We start from the raw sequence: 21,851 nt of genomic DNA on the forward strand, positions 1-21,851 counted from the left end.
TTTTTCCAGATGAAATTTAAAAAAATTGCTGAAACAGGTCAATAGTAAATAGAAATTGTCACTTTTCTGCAATATTTTTTTAAAGTCCTATTAAAAAAAAATGTCGGTAATGCTATAGGTCTGTCATAATTATACATTCTATCTTATTATATCTTCAAATGATATTCTCACATTCCTTTCCTTCATATCATTGCAAGTAGTAGGTGGAACACTGGGTACAAGATTTTTTATATATCCCGAAACAAAGAAGTTCATTACGGTGAGGTCTGAATACCGAGGTGGCCACAGACATGCACCATTCTTACTTATCCATTATTACTTCAATTTAAATAATTTCCCACTGAATATGAAATATTTGATTGATTTAATTGCATCCTCATTTTTCTCCTTATATTTAAAGAGACGTCATCAAGAAGAACCCAAACCAATTCAATAAAGACCTCGATGAAGACACGTGGATACATCTTACAGAAAAAATGGATAATCAACGAATCAGCTCAAATATCTCCAATACCTTACAGATAGATATAGGGAACCTATACACAATTTGAAAGAGTTTTAAATTTCCTAACTTCCAAAGTAAAAATATACTGGGTGTCCCATTTAAAATAACCAAGTTATTGATGTTTAAAGTTGAGAGAAGTATTCAGCAGTTTTTTGAACACCCTGTATAATACTAAGTGACGACAAATATAATAATTTATAACTTCAAGGATCTAAAATACACTCTCCGAAGCTGCTTCCTTAAAATTATTTTTTTATTGCTTATATTAAATTTCTGCGCTAAGCCCGCATTTCCACTAAAATTGAAATATCTCACAAACAATAAGTCCTAGGTATGCAGAACCTTGAATAAAGTTCACCTATTTTTTTACGGTGTTTTCAAAAATGCAGTAAAATGCAGGGTATTCCATTTAAAAATACATAACTTTGATATGGCACGCTTTTCCTGGACATCCTGTGTATCTCAAAATATTTTTAAAATGTAGCCGGAATCAACCTACACGTACCCACCTAAACATTTGCCGTTTGGTCCCTAGCGACCGAGGCGCTACTGGTGGCCCACCCTGTATATGGGTATCAGGCGACAACCTCTTCCAACGACCCTGTAGATAGTGAAAATCGGAATTCCAGACGGTCGTTGTACAATAATTAAAAGACCATTGTTACAGCCGTCCATAAAGAGATACAAACCGATGTAACGCTACTTTCAGGTATGGAGTATGGACACCACCCCTCCCACCGAATACCACTGCCCACGCGAACCACTATGAGCCGTAAGACCGCACTACATACGGGTGTCCTGACCGACCGGTGACTCACACAGGTAAAAACGTAGCCAGGCACAGTCAAGTCGACGCGGTTCACCTGTTGCATCTTTTTCAACACGACACGTAACCTACCTGTCGCTTAAAATGTGAAATTCGGCGTCCAAAATGCGGGGTTTGTGTAAATTTTCACTGGTGGTGCTGGTTCTGTGCTTTTTCCAGTGCGGACAGTTCTCTGTGACCCTAGGAGAGGTGAAATGCGGCCAGAGGACTTGCAAGGAGGCCGAATACTGTTCGCCTTATAACAGTATTTGCGAGCCCTGCAAGGGTGTCTGCGATAACAGTAGCCATAACTATGATAAGGACATCTGCGAGAAAAGCTGTCAAGGTGGGTTGTGTAATTGCTTAATGGAGTATTCTAGATGGTCGTGTGTGGGTTGCGGAGGTATTTTTTTAGTCTTCTGCCTTTCGTTGATATACGCAGTACGAGGAAGATCGTGCTTCTGCGACATGTATCCATTTTTTATATATTAAGAGTGTTAACGAGTATATGATGATGTGACTGGTTTAGATTGGGATTTAGAGACTCTTCTCTTCAAACCGACGTATATAGAGCACATAAATTCAACGAATGTCACGTGAAAATAAGATAAGGTTAGCTTATAACAGTATAAGTTTTAGAAAGTCATCTTAAATCTGTTATAAAAGAGAAACAACAAAAGACAGTAAATCTTTAATTACTAACGTTTTAAGAAAAATATTCAATGTTAGCCTGAAAGCTCATCGTGGACATGCAGGATATTATCAATAAAAAAGGTTTGTTATACACAGTGTCCCATTTTAATCGATCACCCCGAATAACCTTCTAGGATGACCTCCAATTGGAAAACTCTCAGCACAAAATTTGTAAGGTTTTAACGGGGTCGTACGATAATGAGCTTTGTTCTCACCCAGAAGACAAACTTAGGGGTAACTTGGAAGTCAACATTTGTTGTATGGAAAGAGCAAGAAATTGTACATTCAGGGATTTGATCTTGGGTGAGATTGACCCCTAGGGGCCCTCTGAAAGTCAAATCAGCTTTCCAACTAAAATGTTTACATTTTTTGGCAAAGTTTGATTCATTTTTGTAGCAAACTACCGTGGTCATGGTTTATGGTCTAATTGTGACTTTGACCTTGAGCCCTGGGGTCACATTTAGGGGTCATTTAACCTGGTTTGACTTTCAGAGGGCCTTTAGGGATCAGCCTGATTCTAGATCAAATATACGTATCTCTGAAAGTAGAACTTACTGTTCTTTCCCTTTCTGTATAAAACAAATGTGGTTTCCATTTGAACTTTATAAAGGATTAATTTTCTTCAGAAAAATTCCTACACTACTGATTTGTTTGTACTTCATAGTAACATTGTATATAAAATTGTATTTCTAACAAAAAATGTATATGCATTTTTTATAACATGAACAGTATTGGAGCTATTTTCCTAAATAAATTCGTAATCATCTCCTTCAACTTTTAGAATCGCGATATCTCAGGAATGGTGGTTCTTAAAAAAAAAGTATAAGAACCATTTTTGTAGATAATCTTCAGATCTATAATTTTTGTCTGAGCTACTTTTTTGATAAAACTTACCGTTTTCGAAAAAAATCCAAAAAACCTCAAATTTTGACCTTTGACCCCGAATAACTTTTTTAGCAAACATGAGATCGGTGGGCACTTTTGACACTTTATTTCTAATGGTGTACCCAAGGTCTCCACCAAAATTTAGCTCTGTCAGAATTTTCATTATTTGACCACTATTTTTATGACTAATTTGCCCGGACTATAACGAATGAATATGGCAAAAATCGAAATACTATTTCAGGGAAATCAGTTTAAAACTAATTCAAATCAGTTTATTTTCATCCAAGGAAATTACCCATGAAGATATGTTCATATTTTTTTTATTTCTTTAACTGTATTGATTGGCAATAAGGCGTTATAATAAAAAATTATTTCAAAATTAAACAATTGTCATAAAGCCATACGCAAATTTAGTCATATTAAGTTCAGAAAAAACTACATATTTTATGAAAACTATAAAACTAGTATGTTGAAGCATGCAAGTCCAAAATTATCTACAGGGTGTTATTTGTTACAGAACTTATTTCTTTCAATTTTTTTATGTAGAACTAACCAAATTTTAAATTATTTTATATAAAAGAAAAGAAAGACAGACCTAGCAAATCACTGCTAGTTGACATTATTCATGGAAATAAACTTTCCAACGAGACTTTCAAAGAGTCTATCACGTATCTGTATAAAATTAAATTACATCACTGCGCAAGAGCGAGCCGGTGTTTATAATTTTAGTTTTGTGTATTTTGATGCAAGGATTCGCTACGGTATGCTGCAGAGACCAGTGATGCGTGAAATAACAATATACATTATTTGGTGTTGCATTAAATAAACAGAGACAATCCTGTGATTATGACAACACTGTAAGTAAGTGAAGCAAAACCAACTCATAAAAAAACAAGAGAAGGAATTGGTACCTTCCGAAATACAAACCTAATTTTGTAGAGCAAAAAAGTATAAAGAATGAGATAAGGTAGAAACACAGCAAATTCAGATGAGTGGAAATCGTAAGATGCGCATAACATGAAACGACATGAGCAAATAGTCTTTATAGGTTCTAGTTACAGTGTCTATAGATTGTCTAAATCCAAATAACCTACATATTTATAGGTAGAAGCATATAAGAAACATTCCCGACAATATTTCATGCACAAGACAGTTCATCTTGAAATTAAATACCACCTAAAATAACACGTAGAAACCAAAATTGCAATAATATATTGGGTGTTCCATTTAAAATAAGCAAGTTGATGGTGACTTCCGGTATAACCGGAAGCGGTACGTGGACGCCATTATTTTAGTTGAGAAGGGCATGCCCGAAAACCCGGAATCCCAAATTTTCAAAATTCAAATCGAAGTAGTCTCTGAAATAATTCTAATGGGCCGTCACCGTGAGACACCCTGTATAGGTGTTACGAGTTTTTAATAACAATTTTTCTTTTGTCTTATCGGAATCAACATGAATTCAATTAGGTTATTGAAATCTTCTCATCGCAGATATAAAATGGTTTCGTTAAGGGCTTCAAATCTCAAAATAAATTTTACCCAACAAAAACAAAGGAGATATAATCGAAACAAATTAACAGCGTATATCACTAAGATGAAGAAGGATTCGATGTATAAGACAATAAAAAAACAATAGAGGCTTCTATCATTTGTTGTGGAGATTCGTCTAAAATGACGAAAACAATCCAGCTTTCCAAATTCACAAATTGAACTATCATTCAGTGATATGCCTTCGTTCACATTGGAGGCATGAGTCAGCGACTTACCACTCGCTCGGTAAATTTCACACAAAATCTACATGTATCTTCTTCTCTATAACCACATGTAAGACTCTTGAAAAGCCCTGATGTTTGCAAGTCTAAAGCCAGAGCCTAACCTAACCTAACAAATTATTGAGGAAACATTACTCAACGAATAGTGTTATTACTTCAACACAATTGGATGTGGGCTTGTTTTAACAAAAAAATTAGTTGATTTGATACTCTATGATTTATTAGAACGTTTTCTGAACCCTAATAATACAATACATTAGGCTATTAGGATGTGAGGTTGGAAGATAGCGAAAATATTCCTGTCAAGAAGAAACCTAATGGCCATTCTGGATTCGTAACCCAATTGACATTGATGTCAGTTAAAAAAGAGTCAATCGCAACTTGAGTATATAATAAATAAATAGGTAATTAGATTCTAAGGAATGAAACCATATAGAACCTGAGCCAAAACCAGAACACTTCTTGGACGAGGAGCTTCATCAGTTACAAATAGTTCTCAAAGGACATGGAGGTATTAACAGAAATATTAAATTTTATCAGTAGGATCTAACAATAGAGAAGTGGGAAACAAAAATATGTCTACCGTTTATGAATGAATGATAAACTAGCGAGACAAACAGGGAGACGCGTTAACATGAGATTAAAGCAACACAAAGAATAGTGTGGACAAAAAGAGAATCGATATAAATAAAATAAATCCAAAAAAACCGAAATAGTTTCTGTCAGGACGAGGTCTTAGAACTACCTGGGATATGGAAACGATTCAGATATAAAAATAAAGGTCTTGAATATCACAGATTAGTGACTTCACACTATACGAAATGCTATGAATCTGTACACAGATTAGATACAAATACCGGCCAGAGGACTTAATCACCAGTTTTATGACTTTCATCGGAAGAAGAAAGTGATGTCTCTCGATACTTCNTCAGACAGAAATGCAATTATTGGTTTCTGTTTCTAATTAATACAGCTGTACTATGTTCAAAACTTACATTAGTTTTACATAAAAAAATAAGATAATACTGTGTACTATCTATGGAAAAGTTTTGTTTTACAATTTCTACATTTTTTTCTCAGTTCGGGGCAAAAAAAGAGCCGCACCGTCCATCTTCGCCATATAAACCTATGTTAAAATGAACAACTTTCAACAACAATATCTCAAAATCTCGATTCAAAAAAAATCAAAAAAATATGACGCACAGAGGGAGCACTGGGTAATACGCTATATAAATTTCAAGTACATCTGTGCATTTGGGTAAACCCGATATACCTCCTTAAAGTGGTTCTGAAACTATAATTTATAACATATCAGGTTACCCATTAATAAAAAGCGAATAAACTACCTAATAATTTAAGGATTTTTAGATTGTATGTTTATCACCATTGTTATCCATTTTAATACGTTTTCTTGGTTAATTAAAAAATTCTTATTACGGCCCTGATCAGCGTTTCTCCATCCAAGGACACCGAAATGGGCTGAACGTGATCAAAGTGCCGGCAACTAATGTATGTAAGCGAAACTACTGGTTTATATACGCTGTGGTAGAAGTAAAAGCGATTCGAATTTCACAAACTTCTCTTTAATCAATTTTTTGCTTCTCTTTTGTTAGCTGGCATTCGTTTGATATATTTTCTATTACCTTAAAAAAAAAGTAGATTTGCTTCACGTCGGACAAATAGTGACGATACAGATATTAATTAAAAACTATTCTCTAAGTTTAGCAAATTGTTGCCACTAAATTGTGCAGATACTGGTATTGCGCTATTGCTTTCAATTATTCTGTAGCAATTAATCGTTTTATTTACTCAACTTTGCCACACGGTTTCGGCTGAATGAATCCAGCAAAATTAAAGAATCCGTACACGTGCCGACTTATCCATGTTTGTGTTTTGTTGACAAAATAAGCACAAACAATTCTTTGAAATACCAACAGTGGATATATGAGTGAAAATAATTCACTTAAGACAAGTGTATGATTCATTAATCGATTTGCATTTTGTAATGATGTAAGTTGTTTAACTATACCTATTATTAGTGTTTTGAAATAGGTAACTTAAATAATAAACATTGCATGACCTCAAAAATAGTAAGATTAACGAGGGTGATATTGAATACCTTGTTGGTCGTGACGTCGTGACAGAAATAATGATAATGCTCATAAAAACGATTTTTTTTTCTATCAGCAAACTTCAACATTCCGCATATTTATCTTCGTGCTATCCAACTTAAATTTAAGCATACATTATACTTTTTCTTCTACATAGTTGGGTGATGTGCTTGTTTAGCAGTAATTTCACCACCTCTAATCTTCAGGTATAAAACAAATGAAAACCATAAAAATTATCTAACTATAAATATTCATGTCAGGTCGTGCGTTTGTCGAAGCGGATTTAGAATAGCGTCGGCCTTGAGGCGTTATTTTGTTGTAAAAATAAAAGACGACACGAACGGTACTAAGTAAATATATACTATCGTTGTTATTAAACCATGTTTATAAAATGTTTAAAGTAGAACATCGTGTTCGATTAACAACAATTATTTTGTCTTTTTTTTTTCAGTCTACTTATTCGATCAGCGGTACACCAGGGTGGGAGAGAGGGGTGGGGAAGGACCCGAAGATTTGAGGGGTAAGTAGATTACACGATCATTCAAATTGAAACAAATGAATAAATATGCATACAATCGCATCTCCACCTGTTAATTTTAAACGAAATACTCAGTTTAAATAAAAAAGCAGTATCTCTAATAATAAAGAGATATCGGCGTAAGAAAGCGCGTTAAGAGAGGCAAAAATGATTTATAATTTTTTTAAATTAATATTCAGAAGGTTTTTCACCATTCGGGCTTCAATCTCTAATGTACAATTTTATTTTCTAAAAATAATGTACTCTTGCTAGAACTTCCTAATGTGGACGGTTTTCGAGAAAAAAGGCTTTTAATTGAACTCTTAACAATATTACGGTGTATAAAATAAGTGACTTTTCTCAAAGTTAGCTTATGTCAAAACTTATTGATGGAAGTCTCATAAACAACGCATATATTCTCAGTAATATTTTAAACTCTAATTAACTTTAAGTATATCAAAATATTAGTGACTGTTAGTGACTGTAGTTAGTAATGACTAATTACAGTCACTAAAATTTTGATATAAAATTAATTAGAGTTTAAAATATTACTGAGAATGTATGCGTTGTTTATGAGACATCCATCAATAAGTTTTGACATAAGCCTACTTTGAGAAAAGTCACTTATTTTCTTCACCCTGACACTGTAAGAGTTCAATTAAAAGCCTTTTTTTCTCGAAAACCGTCCACATTAGGAAGTTCTAACAAGAGTACATTATTTTTAGAAAATAAAGTTGTACATTAGAAATTGGAGCCCAAAAAACCTAACCTCAAATAAATTAGAACTTCGCTCTGTATCTCGAAAACAAGAGGAGATAGACATATAGTTCATAAGACAAAATATTCTTATTTTTTGTTGTACTATCGCCCCCTGAATTTACGGGAGGTCTTTCTGAAACACCCTGTATAAAGCTGCTCAATGTGACCACCGCCTTGTGCAATGCATAACTCAATCCTCTGTCGAAGCTCTCGTTCCCAGTTATAGTTTTCCATATTGTTTTTTACCTCATCAAACACTGTATGAATCTTCTCAATGAGTTGATCCTTGCAATTAAGCTTTCCAATTGAATAGATAAGTGTCCCCACATGAAAAATTCCAACAGGTTCAGATCTGCAGACCAAGGTGGCCAAGCAATGGGACCACCACGACTTATCCACCGATTTGAATACTTTTCATTGAGGAAATTAGTGGCACCTCTTCGATAATGGGACGGGGCACCATCTTGTAAAAAGAACATCGACCTTCTTATGTGAAGAAGAAATGTTCTGAAGTAGTAAAAGTAGAATGTTCTCCAAAAAAATCCGGTACATCTCGCCTCATTATTAATTATTCCAGCTCAAACGTTTACGGAGGATCTTCTCCGAAAATGGGTTTCTCGAATAGCGTGAGGATTTTCGATTGCCCATACATGATCGTTGTGGAAATCGTTAATTCCATCTCTTGTAAATGTAGCTTCGTCACAGAAAAGGGTTCTTGAAAGAGAATCCAGATGATTGCTCCACCATTCACAAAGACGAACTCTATGGGAAAGATCCATGGGGAGAAGTTCTTGTACCTGTTGGCAATGATAGGAATGCAGTCCGTTTTCTCGTAAAGTGCCTTGCACAGCCGTTGTACTTTGTCCAGAAGTACAGAATTTTTCTCGTACTAGCAGCAGGATCATTTTCAACAAGCTCAAGCACTTCTGAAGCATTGCTTCTTCGTATAACTTCTCTTTAAAAGTCGGTTTAGGGAACGCACCTGTTGTGAAGATTCTATTGAACGTTTGCTTGTCTGGAAGACGGCGATTTGGATATCGTTGTTTATATTCCCTAAGTGAGGCGTTGCAATATCCATATACGAAAATCATGTCCGCGTATTCTTCATTTGAATGAATTAAAGGCATAGTTTTAACACAAATGACGCAAAAAATAGAAAAGAACCAACTGTCAATGTCGAGCAAATCAATAATACCTACCACTGCTTACCATCTCATCTTTTAACAGAATAATCTGCTAATCCGTAATTTTTTGTAGGTACCGTCCAACAACTGTCTCGTATGGTTACTGTGACCCTCACTTTGGTATGTTTGATGCTACTAGTCCTTGCTGCCGTCCTTTGCTTCCAGCTCTACCGGTGGAAGGTCAAGAAAAACATTACCTTCGCTTCTATAAAAAACAAACTGCTCGGCAAAAAGGTACGAAGTCAAATAACATGTATATGTTTTTTAACGAGCAGAAAACGGTTGTTACAGTTTAAAATTATTGTAAGTGTGAGAGTTTGAAATGTCACATTACATTTTTAAACAAATCGTCTTGTTAGATTCCGAAGAAATACCAATAGAGATTAGACAAGCATTTTATTGAATACATTTAGGGTTTCTGATTTCTCGCCCTATTATTTTTCTCGGGTCTCGGGAATTCTCGACTAGGAATTCCCGGGAATTCTCGAATTCTCGAGAAATTTCTAAAACTTAAAAAACTCATAATTTTGGTATTGCAATGCGAAATATAAACATGCTATTATACTTAACTATCATCATTAACATTTATTATTTATTCAGCATTTTTATTAATTACTTATGTTTCTACTTCTACTAACTAAACTAAATTAAACTTTGAGTTTCTTCTTAAAAACCTTTAATTTGTTTTTTTATTAAACACTTTCAATATACTTATGTTTATTTCAATGTTTTTGAATAATAATTATTAATAATCATTAATCATGCAGTCTTTTAATTAAATAAATAGTAAATAAGGAATTTAACCGAAGAAATCTTAAAAAAACAAGCTTTAATTTAAAGATACAGAAGCGTTCTTCCTATTAATTCATCACTTCAACATTAGGTATCTACTTATAATAAAATTTCTACACAAACTTATAACTAGGTACAGGGTGATTCACTATATTTTGACCCCCCTTTAACTTTTTTGTTTTAAGAGTTATAAAAAAAAATGTGAAATACAAAAGTTGCACGATTTTTTATGAAATTTTCAAATATGATAGTAGAAAAACAAATGAAGTTCAAACAAAATGGCCGCGGATGTTAACTTTGTTAATTTAAATGGAACACCCTGTATATTTTTACACATTTGGATAGAACGTTCCCTGTCGAGAACAGTCATATATGGTTTGTTGGGTCCATCTCTAACAATAAGCGAGATAATATTAAAAAACGAAAAGAACGTTTTTTATTAAGAAAATAAAATATTTTGTAATTGTTGGACGTTTTTCGGGCATTTCTGCCTTTTTTCCAATTACGTAAGGATTTAGATTTATTTGCAATATATTTTGACATATCGAACATTAATATAGTCCAAAATGGGTATAAGTATTTTAACTAAATCGCACTAATTAGTCCGTGAGGGGCTTATTTACTCATGGACAATGTTATATGGTAGGCCGTGACAGTGACAGGTAATATTATGACAACATTGTTATTGTTTGACAGTTTGTATTATTATTTATTTAAAATGGGTTACACAGAAGTAGAAAATTTAAATATTATAGGAATTAAGATAGAGTAGTTAAGATATTCTCCATAGTTTATTTTAATTCCTAATAATATTTCAATTTTCTACTTCTGTGTAACCCATTTTAATTAAATACTAATACAAACTGTCAAACAATAACAATGTTATCATGACATTACTACCTGTCACTGTCACGACCTACCATATATAAGATTGTCCATGAGTAATTGGCCTCACACGGTCTAATTAGTGAGATTTACTTAAAATACCTATACGCATTTTGGACTATATCAATGTCCGATATGTCAAAATATATTACAACTAAATCTAAATCCTTACGTAATTGGAAAAAAGGCAGAAATGCCTGAAAGAGGTCTAACAATTACAAGATGTCTTATTTTCTTAATAAAAAAACATCATTTCGTTTTTTAATATTATCTCGCCTATTATTAGAGATGGACCCAACAAACCCTATATGACTATGCTCGACAAGGAACGTTCTATCCAAATATGTAAAAATATACAGGGTGTTCCATTTAAATTAACAAAGTTAACATCCGCGGCCATTTTGTTTGAACTTCATTTGTTTTTCTACTATCATTTTCGAAAACTTCATAAAAAATCGTGCAACTTTTGTATTTCACATTTTTTTATAACTCAAAACAAAAAAGTTAAAGGGGGGGTCAAAATATAGTGAATCGCCCTGTACATTAAAAAAGAATCATCAAAGTAAACTAAAGCCTTAAAAACTTAAAATAAATAAATCTGAGCTGGTAGAGAAACCACTTTAACCGCTCAGTTATTTGTCGAGAAACGAATTGAAGCATGAACGAAACGAACTCGTCAAGAATTTAAGACGCGCGTGATTTTTAAATTTCTCGATTTCTCGACACTTTTTTCTCGTCTCGAGTAAGGCCAGATTTCCCGGGAATTCTCGGTTCGAGAAGTCTCGACCAGAAACCCTAAATACATTGTAATTATTTTATTACTTAATAGTAATTATTGTGAGTAAATTTAAAACTTTTTTTACACATGTACACACAGTAATCATGGTCGGAATAAACGCTTTTAAATTTGTAAAACGAAAGTATATTGCATTGCAACATTTGGATTTACTAAAAATACGTAATTAACCACAAAAAATATTTTATTTTTCTAATACGACATGTACTAACAATTAAAAAACCCAAGTTAACCTTCATAGGAAAGTTATGTCCTACAGTATTTTGATTTTGTAAACAAACTGGCAAAGCATGATTCAATATATGTTATACAATCAATTTTATAAATTTAAATCAATGATACCTACCACACAGTAAGTACAGAGCCATAATAAATAATTACAATACAAAATTCACGTGACGAGTAATTTTATTTCCTTCTTATTGGCAACAAGCCATAATTCATTCCTAAAATTGAAAAATAAAAAGAAATGTACACACAATGTGTCCACATAACATAACAGAAACGACATACACGAAATATCTGTTTAAGTTTAAGGTTGATTGTTATCTAAGATGGTGAGATTTCTTATCTCGAAATAAACTTACAAAGTTAATACTTAAGTTCTATGAAAATCGAGAAACTTCGAATAAAAAAAATTAGTTGTCATTTATAAAACGGTGGCTGTGTCAATATTGAGACACTGTATAGTGGTTCCAGTTCTTTTCAAGCTACTAGAATAAATTTTCAAGTTGTTTCTTTACTTTACTCTAAATTTGATTTAAAAATAAGAAATTTTCACTAAACCAATAATTATTGTATACCTACAGAAGTGTTTTTATCCTCCACTAGAATGTCATAAACATATGAAGGTCTACAAAAGATGATGAATCACGCATGTACTGCAAATAATCATATGATTACGCACAACATGACAAATAACTTCATAAAATAAAAATATATTCACTTTTTAATGATTTCCTGAATTAACAAACACAATATGTTTCTTTCATACTTTAATAAATATTAAAAAGAAAAGTTGTTGGAAGTCTAAAAGAACTGTTATCGTCGGAAGCACAGAAAAACTCAGTTTTTGCTATTAAAAACCTTTTTCGCCGATCGACATTAAATGTGTTGTTTTAGTAACAAGCTGGCGGCACTAAAGCGTCACAATTACTGCCTAGGCATTAACGTTATTTTTACTGTCGCTAAATTAAAAGTAAAATTTGTTCTTTAATGAAAGTAATTTTATTTATTGCAAACATTTATAGTGAAATTAGAGCAGCCTCTAAGGCAGGGATGCATATACCGCGGCCCGCGGCCCGCATGCGGCCCGCTGTCGATGTTTATGCGGCCCGCCAACGAATTTTAAAAGTATTCTACTCGCCGCGCTCCGGTCCAAGCATATTATTTCGAGACTAGAAATCTGTCGTATCAACTAGATTACAGATTCGCGAAACACGTCGATCCCCGAACAAAGTGGATGGTTCTCGATGTTTGGTAACTTGTATAAATACGACGCATCGCCGGCTACCGGGGCAGTTTAGTTTTGACTACGGATAAGCGAACGTTATACTGTTTGAGAACTGTAATCTGTGACGAGTAAATATTTCGTCGTTCGAATTTGGCTTTTACCGACTGTAACATATAATATTAAATATGGATAAACCAGGCCCCAGTAAGAAACGTAGTCGTAAGGTTGAAGATGAAAATCGACAGTTTCATGATATTTGGACCGAAAAATACTTTTTTATTTCTTCGCATAACAAAATTGTCTGTTTAATATGCAAGAGTAGTGTTTCTATTCCGAAGGAATATAATGTAAAAAGGCACTATGAAACCCAGCATCCAACTTTTACCAAATTAACTGGCGAAAATCGAACGCAAAGAATTTCCACTTTACAACGGGAACTAATGGCCAGCAATCTATGTTTTACAAAACCAATTCAAGATGCTGAAACAGCCACTGAAGTTAGCTTTGAAATATCTCGAATAATAGCGAAAACTTGTCGGCCTTTTAAAGATGGTGAGTTTGTTAAGCAATGTTTGGATATTGCCGCAAAAAAAATTTGTCCGGAAAATGTAAAGAAGTTTAAAAAAATTCAGTTAAATCGGATGACTGTTCAAAGAAGAATTACCGCATTAGCAGATAATATAGAAGAGCAATTAGCTACGAAATCGAGAAGTTTTGAGTATTTTTCTATAGCGCTCGACGAATCTACAGATATAAGTTCAACTGCTCAACTATTAATATTTTTACGAGTGTAACGCAAAATTTTGAAGTGAGTGAAGAACTGATTGGTATGAGTTCCTTGACAAGTCAAACCAGGGGAAGTGACATGCTCAAAGCTCTTCTAGAAAAATGTTCTATAATGGATTTGGATTTAACGAAAATATCTGGAATTACAACGGACGGAGCACCTTCAATGGTTGGAAGTACATCTGGGATAGTAACTCTGTTAAAAACATATTTACAAACTAAAAACATAAATACCAAGGAATTAATGCAGTTTCATTGTATTATACATCAAGAAGCCCTCTGTTCAAAATTATTGGGATTTGAAAATGATATGAAAGTTGTAGTACCTACCGTAAACTTTATAAAATCACGAGGTCTCAATCACCGACAATTCAAACAATTTCTCGAGGATATTGAAAGCGAATATGGTGATCTCCTGTTTTACACTGAAGTAAGGTGGCTAAGTCGTGGGTTGACACTACAGCGATTTCTTAACTTGATTGAAGAAATCCAACTATTTCTGGCGGAAAAGAAAAACGACGTCCCCGAACTCGACAACCCTGATTGGCTGTGTGACTTCGCGTTTCTTGTAGACATCACAAATCACTTGAATGTCTTAAATACGCGACTCCAAGACAAAGATCAATTGATTTCGCAGCTATACTCTCATGTTTCGTCCTTTCAATGCAAAATGAGTCTTTTCAGGACACAAATCAATTCAGCCAATTACGGCCATTTTCCGAACTACAAAAAAATTATGGAGAAGTTCAATAAAACTGACGTCAATTTCGCTCATGTTGAAAAAATTGATATTTTGATACAAGCTTTTGAAAATCGTTCTGTAGACTTCAAAAAAGTTAAACCGCTATTGGACATTTTCAGCAATCCTTTCAACATTTCACCCGAAAATGCGCCGGAATTAATGCAGCTGGAATTAATAGACATGCAAAATGATGATAATTTAAGAAACAAATTTAATGAAGGTAATTTACTCAACTTCTACCGTTGCGTTGATAAAAACGCTTATAAAGAGTTGCGAATAAATGCATTGAAATGCGCAAGCTTATTTGGATCGACGTATATTTGTGAACAAACGTTTTCAGTGATGAAACTTAACAAAACGAAAAACCGAAACCGTCTGGCAAATGAAAATTTAGAAGCAATTATACGTGTGGCTACAAGTAATGTGGAGCCAAATATAAAAAAAACTTGTTAGTTCAGTGCAATGTCATGCATCAAAATAATAAAACATGAAATATTACATTGTAATGATTACATAATTATTACAACAAACATTTTTGAAGGTTATTTTATTTTTATCATTGTATTTCATACTATTTAAAAATAAAAAATTTTGTGTTAATAAATATTGTTTGTAGTGGCCCGTCCTTGGCTTATATTTTTCCCGAGTGGCCCCTGTTCCCTATAAGTCTGTGCATCCCTGCTCTAAGGGATATGTAAAAATTTACAGGGTGTTCCATTTAAATTAACAAAGTTAACATCCGCGGCCATTTTGTTTGAACTTCATTTGTTTTTCTACTATCATTTTCGAAAACTTCATAAAAAATCGTGTAACTTTTGTATTTCACATTTTTTTATAATTCTTAAAACAAAAAAGTTAAAGGAGGGGTCAAAATATAGTGAATCACCCTATACAGGATTAATCACTATAGTCTGACAACTTATTGTAAGTTTATTATTAAAATTACAAAAAAGTTTTTGATATAAAAGTTTTAGCTCTTTTTATGAATTTTTATAAACATAACAGTATTAGAAAAAACAATTGAATAATGGAAATCACTAAGTTAAAGAATTTTTCTTTTTTTGATAAAATTTAAATTGATCGATGAAAAAATTGTGTTTAACTTGGCAGTAAAGTATATTTAATGCCTTTGTTGCTTTATTGGTTGCGGCATTAAATCTTGTTCTTTACTGCCTAGTTTTAAACAAACAACTATTTTCGAAACGGCCGTTAGCTCGAAATTCACCCAAAACCGGGCCTGATAATTAAATCGAAGCGGCTAGACTTATTATTATTAATAAGTCATCAGGCTGGCATCAAAAGCGCCCTTTCTGAAAGTTACTCGGTACTCTAATCCCGGGACATAATAATATATCATACCGCAGTGACATCGACCGCCGCTAGGTGTGCGGAACAAAATTTAATTTAGCCAACTTCGCGTAGTGTTTTTTTTTTGTACTTCGCGGTGTAATGGATGACTTCGCGTTAATTTCCATTCCGTTAATGGATAGTTTTGCTCTTATTGTCGAAGAAGAACTAGAGGGTACGTCGGAAGGAATCCGATTAGGCTTTGGAGTATAATCAAGAGACACACGGACGAATTGAAAAGTTTCACGGTTGGACGCAAGGGGGACAGTCCAGCGGCGCACAGTGGGAAATGTGGGAAAAAAATGTACGTTGTCGGCTATTTTAGCCGTACAGTGATAATTTATTTTTTATTATTCTTCAAATATGCGTAATTTTATGATCCTGGTGCGATAATTTGATATATCTGTATAGGAATTTTGTTTAAATTGAGTGAGAACCCATCAGTCTCAAGACCAAAAAAAATAATTCTGTATTTAAAAATAAACAAATTAAAAATTTCTTATCTGAGGTTGATTGTACGAAAATAATCATGTAGCTTCACAATACTTTTCAACTTTAAACCTGAACCCAAAAACATAACCTCAAATTCATCAAACCTAACCTCAAAGTAATACACTGACCCTTTTCTAAATCTATGGGTATAATTACTTGAAAACTATATTTTTGAGCTTATATTTCCTAACTCTAAAGCCATAAACCTACACCCATAAAAACCTAACCTCAAACCCTTCAAAACCTAACCCCAAACCTTCAAAACCCAACATCAAATTCTGAAAACTTGAGCTAGAATTTTATAGAATGTATATGTTCCACAAGAAAGAATAAAAGTCCTTGAAAATTATTTTCTGGAACTTATACTTTTTATTTTTGAAGCCCCTATACTTATACTTTTTATTTTTGAAGCCCCTAACCTCTACTATTAAATAACTAACCTCAAATCCAAGAAATCTGAGTTAGAAAGTCAAACGATGAATATTTTCCAAACCAAACAATGTGACTCCTTGAAAACTCTATTCTGGAGCTAAATATTTTGGATTTTTGAAGCCTCAAACCTATGCTATGTCCATAAAAACATAACCTCAAACGCTTGAAACTTATTCTCATATCCACAAAAAAATAAGTGGATATTTAAATAGATAGATAAAATTTCATTGGATAAATTATAAAAATTTCAACAATTTCAGCTAAAAACTCAAAATATATATTATTTACCGATCTTTATTCATACAGGGTGATCCAAAACTTATAAAAAAAATCTGGATGTACAGGGGACTCTTACAAATACAATTTTGTAAAGAAAAAGTCAAAAAAGGCAGAAAATGATTTAAAAATACACGGCACGGCACTGGAAACTGGAAACTGTTTCTACAAACTAACACAAATGTTGTCATGCCTCGCCATAAATTAAAACTATATCCAGCAACTCCGAGTTGCTATACACGCAAGACATTTTTCACAATAACTAGGTACTAAAAACCTATTGTAAACACTACCGCAACGATGATTGCATTGGAAGTCGCTGAGGCCACGTGGCTCGCCACGCGTATTGCGAATGACGCTAGAGACTGCAGTTGTCCATCGATGTAATGCTTGAAAGTAGTACGACTTCAATAATTTTTTCTCGTAAACTATAAGGATTTTTCCAAATTTTTTTTTACTATTAGACTTCATTTTCATGTTGCAACTATTCCCAAATTTTTTTGGATAAGTTGTGAATCATCTTATATAAAACTTAAGCCCTTTAAAAGGGTCGTTTTTCTGTGTTTTTTTTATTTTCATTTATTTTAAATTTTTTTGTTTTTTTCTTTTTGTTTTTGGTTTCTGTTTGTTTTTGTTTTTTCTACTTCAATAAAAGTTTTGGCAGTGTAAATGCGTCCGAATGGTCGCTTGTACCCCAGATACGATATTTCACGAAATTAGCTCGAGGTAGTCGAAAGATATCAAAGAAAATGTAATTTTTTTAACTTTGACACCCTTTAGCTCCTTTATTATCAATTTTTGAACTAAGACAAGTTTAGTTAAATCGACTTATTTTGAACCGTACTATATTCGGTGGAGCGTTATACAGGCCCTTTAAAGACGTCAAAAACTTGAATAAAAGCATGCAAAAATACCAGTTTTTACCTAAGTTCTATTGTCAAAAAATCGCATTAAACTTATCAATCGCCATTTCCAGACACAAGAGGACTCGACTCCGTCCAAAAACAACGTACCAATGCCAGAGACCAAAAAGAATGATCTGCGACTAGATATTATGCCAGCAACTATCACCCACTCAGACCACAGTCCTGTAACGGTAACCACGTCCATCAGCAGAAGACCAGCTGAAGACAGCACTCTAGACTACGCTTACGACAACCATGCAATGTCCAACAATCCTAAATAGAGCTCTTCTTCTTCCTCCCAGAGCTTAGTCTTCACCTGATTTCTGTACAGATTCACATCACTGCGAAAAGGTACCTTGTATCGTGTTAGCTTTATTATTCTTTTAGGATAACTAGTTTAAGTTGTTCAAAAGCGTCTGGACTAGACTGTTGTATTATTGTTATATTATTGTGTACATTTTTCGCAAATTTCGTTCGCTTTGGGGAGCTGTGCAATTTTTATTACTGTAGAACAGATAGAAACTATGTTGCATATTGAATAAATCATTATTTTTTCCTCGAGATCAACTTCACTTAGTTCAAAACTAATTTTTGAAGGAACAGGTATGTCACATCATTGAAAAATGTCTTAATTTATCTTAATTAACTATTTTCTAATCCTTTGCCCCCTTCCTGGCGGCGCCTATGACTCATTGGATCGTTCATGCAATCCCTGAACATCTTTTTTTCGATTTTGTGCCATACCTAACGGGACTAGCATAAAATCTAATTTAAGTACCAGCTGCTTTAGAGCACCGTTGGTTATTTCAATTTTCTTAACTTGATTTTTATTTTATAACTAAGCACATTAACGACGCCATTAAATTTTTACCGTCTATAAAACCACAGTTAACTTAAGTAACAGTCCCTGGATAGGGTATTGCTTTCTCTTATTAAACAAAAAAGTGTTCATGGGTGTGCCGAGTTGCAAAATATTAGTTAAACGTACTTAAATTTCATCTAGTCACAACTAGAATGTCAGCTTTAATGTAAGCATCACTCCTAATAATTAATTTCGTTCAATAAATATACTTAATTAGATAATTAGGTTATTGGAAAGATTTATGTATAACTCTGTTAACAAAAATGTAAACAGAACATAGAGTCCCTTCTAGGTAATTTTTTTTAGTTTAAAATTAGCACAAAGTTAAATACATAAATCTAAAATAATAAATGGCAGCATATAACAGAGCTAAAAATTTTCAATTGTTTTTTAGTAATAGATCTACAGGGTGGGCCATTTTAATCTATGCACCAAATTTTTCCGTACCTAAGCGAGACAAAAGTTGTTCAGGACAATGGGAGTCTAGACCTAAATCGGTTCAAAAAATTAAGCAAACAGGTAGAAAGCTTTCCAACATTTGACCTTCTCAAGGTCACAACAATTGAAATGTCAATTATGACGTTTAATTTTTCCCTTTTTTCAATTCGGTGTCAAAAACAAAGTTTTCCATTAAAAAAACAGTCGGACACTCAAATGACCTTGAAAATTACCTCAAGGTCAAAATTGTTAAGGTCGTTGTCACTTTTGAATTTGATATTTCCTATAAAGGTACCTTCACAACGTTTATTCCGCCAAAAAAACGCAAATAAACAGTTACCAGGCAGCTTTTTGGCATTTAGCCTTGAATTGACCTTCTCGATGTCACGAAAAGTTGAAAATATCATTTCGGACGGAAAATTTTCCGCTCGTTCCGAATACGGTGTCAAAAATAGTGTTTCCTATTAAAAAAAAACAATCAGACCTACAAATAACCTTGAAAATGAATCTCAAGGTCAAAGCTAGCTGCACAGCCCCATTGTGCTGAACAACTTTTGTGTCTGAACCATTTTTCCGTATTTCGTTAAGGTACGGAGAAATTTGGATGCATAGATTAAAATGTCCCACCCTGTATATTTGTAATACCAAATCTTTACTTTCCTTTCCAAGAGCTTTCGAAAAGTATCACATTATGCGTCAACAAAACATTTTCTTTAAAATCCTCTTCTTGTTACACCACCTCGATTCCATTCGTCTCCATTCCGCACGAATGCCCTAAGAAGGGCAAAATCGGAAACCTCTTCATTCGTCAGAAGAGATGAGCATCACCTGCCACGCTAATCCCGTACATAAGATGCTTTTAGGTAAATAGCATTACTGGAACCGTTGATGCATTATCTCCCCACGTAAGACGTCGCAAACTTATGAATATCGTCCTTGAATATAAATGAAGTTTTTTACCCTTTGCTTTGAATAGAAAGTAGACTTGCTACTTAAAAATATTGAGATAACTACGAGTCACAGGTTAATCTAGCGCCATCTCCAGTTCCTCAACCCTGCAGTGGCGGTAAGCACAATAGATGGCAGCTGCTACAAATGAAAGTTTGCTGGGATGTGTTAATTAGTAGAACTGTCATTAGTTAGTAGCAATGTCATAAACTGGACAAGGACAGAGTTATGCATTAATTTCAAATTATTTTTTGTTGAAATGGGACTGCATCATTTTTATAGCTTGCTGTGTGGTTATAAAAATTGTTATTAATGGTTTATTTCATATCTCTGATGCGCTTAAACGATATGAGTTTTCAATATGCATAAAAGCTAGTTCAACGAGCGTTATTAAAGTGGTTTTGAGAATTATATATTTTATTATGTTAACTATTCACATGCGATGTATATCCATTTATTGGAGTGTAAAAACTCGATAAAACTGTAAGATGTACTTAATTGTCCAATTTCCATACTGAACATTCCATTATACTTAAGTAGAGTACCTATCTATGTATTTTTAGATTGTGATAATTGATAATAATACTTATCTTTAATGTATTCTTACGTTAAAATAAAGGACCACCTCTTTAAAGCAGTGGCGCGCAAACGTTGTTTTTGAGGGGTCAAATTCAAGTGCCTGTTTATGTGTAATTTGTTAATGAATTAATCATACTCACATAAATGTCTTCTAAAATAAAAAAATATATGTGCTTTAACTCCTTGAAACCCCTAAGGTGCGCCACTGATCCTGTGTAACTATTAGGGGCAATAATTGATGATATATTAAGTTTAAGTCTTCTACGTAAGTAGATTAACTAGCTAAGACTTTCTTATTGAAATGTCGATAACCGTGTATAGCTCCAGTATACAGGGTATTCTGAAAGTCCGTCATGCCTCCGGGAGGTGATTCTAGGGATTAAAATAATTGCAGTATGCAATGAAATTTTTTTTCGAATTGTCAATTGTCTGCTTGTAAAAGTTTGATGTTTTTATTTTCCTTTTTAAATAAATTAATTTCAAGTTCGATTAGTCTCTCATTTGGTACATCCACTAAACAGATGAAGCTCAATTGAACCAGTCAGAGAAACAGTTTCATTAGGCGCCACTAGAGGGCACTTTACCTAGAACTCAAAATATGTTTTATTCCCATGCTAGACATCACAGAATTCACAAGCTGTAACTTGCAAACAATTGACAATTCGAAAAAAATATTCATTACATAGTACTGCTATCTTTTTAATCCCCAGAATCACCTCCCGGAGTTTCCTGACGGACTTCCAGAACACCCTGTATATTAATAATTATCCTGCTTGTGTACTTATTATTGTTTAATGTCATTATTATTTTATATTTTTAGTTATATTTAGTTTTATTCTTTGATGTCCAATTTATCCGCCCGTATCGAAGTCCGTCCACTAGTTTTA

General features: G+C 33.5%; 1 protein-coding gene across 1 annotated transcript; it reads left to right on the forward strand.

Moving 5' to 3' along the window:
- The first annotated feature begins 1,324 nt into the window (after positions 1 to 1,324).
- On the forward strand, positions 1,325 to 19,333 carry LOC108904535 (protein grindelwald). Its single transcript, XM_018707132.1, has 4 exons — positions 1,325 to 1,656; positions 7,223 to 7,291; positions 9,305 to 9,465; positions 18,209 to 19,333. Exons 1-4 carry the CDS (start codon positions 1,437 to 1,439, stop codon positions 18,416 to 18,418), a joined length of 660 nt encoding a protein of 219 aa, XP_018562648.1. The 5' UTR covers positions 1,325 to 1,436; the 3' UTR covers positions 18,419 to 19,333.
- Positions 19,334 to 21,851: the final 2,518 nt, after the last annotated feature.

Source organism: Anoplophora glabripennis, unplaced genomic scaffold (genome assembly GCF_000390285.2).
Source record: "Anoplophora glabripennis isolate ALB-LARVAE unplaced genomic scaffold, Agla_2.0 scaffold112, whole genome shotgun sequence".
Classification (NCBI taxonomy): Eukaryota; Metazoa; Arthropoda; class Insecta; order Coleoptera; family Cerambycidae; genus Anoplophora; species Anoplophora glabripennis.

Coding starts and splice junctions, on each gene's coding strand:
- LOC108904535 (XM_018707132.1), top strand. CDS start 1,437: ATGCGGGGTTTGTGTAAATTTTCACTGGTGGTGCTGGTTCTGTGCTTT. Junction 1,657..7,222: donor CTGCGAGAAAAGCTGTCAAG/GTGGGTTGTGTA, acceptor TTTTTTTTTCAG/TCTACTTATTCGATCAGCGG. Junction 9,466..18,208: donor ACAAACTGCTCGGCAAAAAG/GTACGAAGTCAA, acceptor CGCCATTTCCAG/ACACAAGAGGACTCGACTCC.